We start from the raw sequence: 2,464 nt of genomic DNA, 5'->3' as shown, positions 1-2,464 counted from the left end.
GCCGCTGCCTGTACACATTTATGCTACAGTCCAATCGACTTGCCGATTTAACTTTGTTAGACCGATATAAAGCCCCGGACCACATGAAACGCATGTGACAAGTGGAAGTATTTCCGCATTTCGTCTGATGACTGCCGGAGGCCACATACTACAGACTATTCGCATTCCCGTACCAAGGAAAAACTAAAGAGGGCATATTTTATCTATTGAACGTATTTCTTATACATATTTATTTTTATGCACACAAGAAAAAATGACAACCAAATGACTGATGGAACCATTTACTGTATGTAAATTATTATAGTAAAATCTAGTGAGTTGAACTGGTAGACATCAATACACGAAGACTATTAGTTGTGTTCTCTTACCGAGTGCAGCGCCATTGGCGACGGCAGGTTTCGTTTAGTTATGATGGATCAATGCATAGCGTAGCAAGATTATATTTAAATCACTTCACAATATATTTTACGTGTTCTATAGACATTCTTTAGCCGGAATACAAAGCGACTGTACACACAAACCAAAACTAAAATACAAAATAAAAATACTGCGTTACGTGTAATTTATAAAAATCATGCACCGTTTTTCTCGCGGTTCCTGTATACCCGTGAATCTTTTATGCGGCAAGTTACAAACTCTAAACATATTGCTTCAGAAAAATGACATACAATATGATAAAATTCTCGACAATCATGCAGTAATACTAAAAATGGAGAAATCATGGCACAAACTACATTGGGATGACTCCTTCACAAGATCTACATAGACAAAATTAGGTTTACTGAGAAAATGATGAGATGTAGTGTCGCGGGTTTAAAGTTCTATTTGGGGCGTGATGACGTAAGACCGCTCACCACACAACTACCAATTCAGCATGAATAAAGCTGATAGTTTGCCGGCGACTGCCACCTGTCACCACAAACAGTGCACCTTGCGAGGCGGTGGTATACCGGAGCTAGACGGATAGATCAAGAGTGACCGAGTCCCAGCACACAACACAACGACTTTGTCAAACAGAAGTAGCGCGGTGGACATGATTTAGGAAGCGATAGTAAACAGATATATATTCACATATCGAGTGAGCTCTAAACGGACGGATTACCTCGACTGCGGGCTTCGCGGCCTGCAACAACACACACGGTCACCGACACTTGCTTACATCACTCAGTCAATGGTTATCAAAGTTATGTTGTACGCGGTGTTAGGAAGCGAACTGTGATAGCAATGTATTTACCTGTAGTCTGTAATTAGAGTCTGCCGTCGCTGCCGCTGCTAAGAAGGGGTCGTAATACACGCTGTAAAACCAATTTATCCATTAATATTGTACACAAATTCAAAATACATTTTTCTTGTAACTTAGACATCTTTATCTTACACGTTTATTAATATTTAAAATCTTAGTAACAGAACTCACACAGATTCATTTTATCATTCTTTTACAATGACAATAATATCTTTTTTCAAAGTTAATGTAAATTTATCTCGTAGTTATTGCACTAACGTAGATGATTCTCGCGTTTGTAATAAAAAATAATTAAAATTTTGTGGGTAGTTCCGGATTTATTCAACAACTTTCTCTTTTCATCATCAATGCGTATTGTTTGAAATGAAAATGTCCTAATGACAAGCGTTACAGAATATCTACAGCAGAGCCTACAAAAACATTTCAATATTTACAACTATAAAATACTATGATGCTTATCATTAATTGGTAGCGAGCGTAGGCCCACGATCATACATGCGGTGCTTGGTGCATAATTAGTACAAATACCTACGGAAACTAAGTTATTTCACAGACATTTATATTAGTGGTAGCGTACATTAATTTCTGCTAAAGTAATTATAATGTGCACATAAGTTAATCTAATTAGAGTAAAAAATGTTAACTTCATACCAGCGGACTCGTGGGATGACCGGATAGTGGGACGGCGGGAAGGTAGGACATTACAGGGTGGAGTACAGAAAATGGTAGGCTAAGGGTGCACGGCGTCTCCTGTTGGAATTACGTTAAACTGATAGTTTCACTGTGAAACATATTAATACCCTTTTATTCGCACCTGACATGTTAAAAAATATAAAGGATCAAATTACGCATCAATCTATTCGTTCTTCTCTTGTAGGTATACATATACAACAATTAAAAGGTTGTAAACAACATTGGCATATACAAATTATCCAACAATTTTGATATTATTAGGCTTATCCTTCAATATTATCATCATCTGCCTTTGTCTGCCCACTGCTTTAATGTAGTTCAAGAAAACGAGACTACAATTAAACTGTTATTTATAGTTATCGACTAAACTCCTTTGACTATAGATATCCTCTGATAAGAATATAATGTATGGGTGTGACTGATCCATTTCAATGTTTAAAACGAAGGAGGAACCTTTAGAAAATTTTTGAATTGTCTAAAAGTATACATTGAAGGTATGATTCCAACAGGGAGGTGTATAGGTGTGGG

General features: G+C 37.0%; 1 protein-coding gene across 1 annotated transcript in view; it reads right to left on the bottom strand.

Annotated features, from left to right (window-relative positions):
- Window positions 1–2,464, bottom strand: part of LOC106109171 (RNA binding protein fox-1 homolog 2) — a gene marked incomplete at its 5' end in the record, with an annotated part of 11,239 nt that overhangs the window by 1,320 nt on the left and 7,455 nt on the right. The window contains 2 exons of the mRNA XM_013290576.1: window positions 1,103–1,123; window positions 1,211–1,312. Coding sequence (XP_013146030.1) covers window positions 1,103–1,123; window positions 1,211–1,312 — 123 coding nt within the window. The remainder of the gene's footprint in view (window positions 1–1,102; window positions 1,124–1,210; window positions 1,313–2,464) is intronic.

The sequence above is a fragment of the Papilio polytes genome, unplaced genomic scaffold, assembly GCF_000836215.1.
Source record: "Papilio polytes unplaced genomic scaffold, Ppol_1.0 DF821289.1, whole genome shotgun sequence".
Classification (NCBI taxonomy): Eukaryota; Metazoa; Arthropoda; class Insecta; order Lepidoptera; family Papilionidae; genus Papilio; species Papilio polytes.
This window is presented reverse-complemented; position numbering and strand designations above follow the sequence as displayed.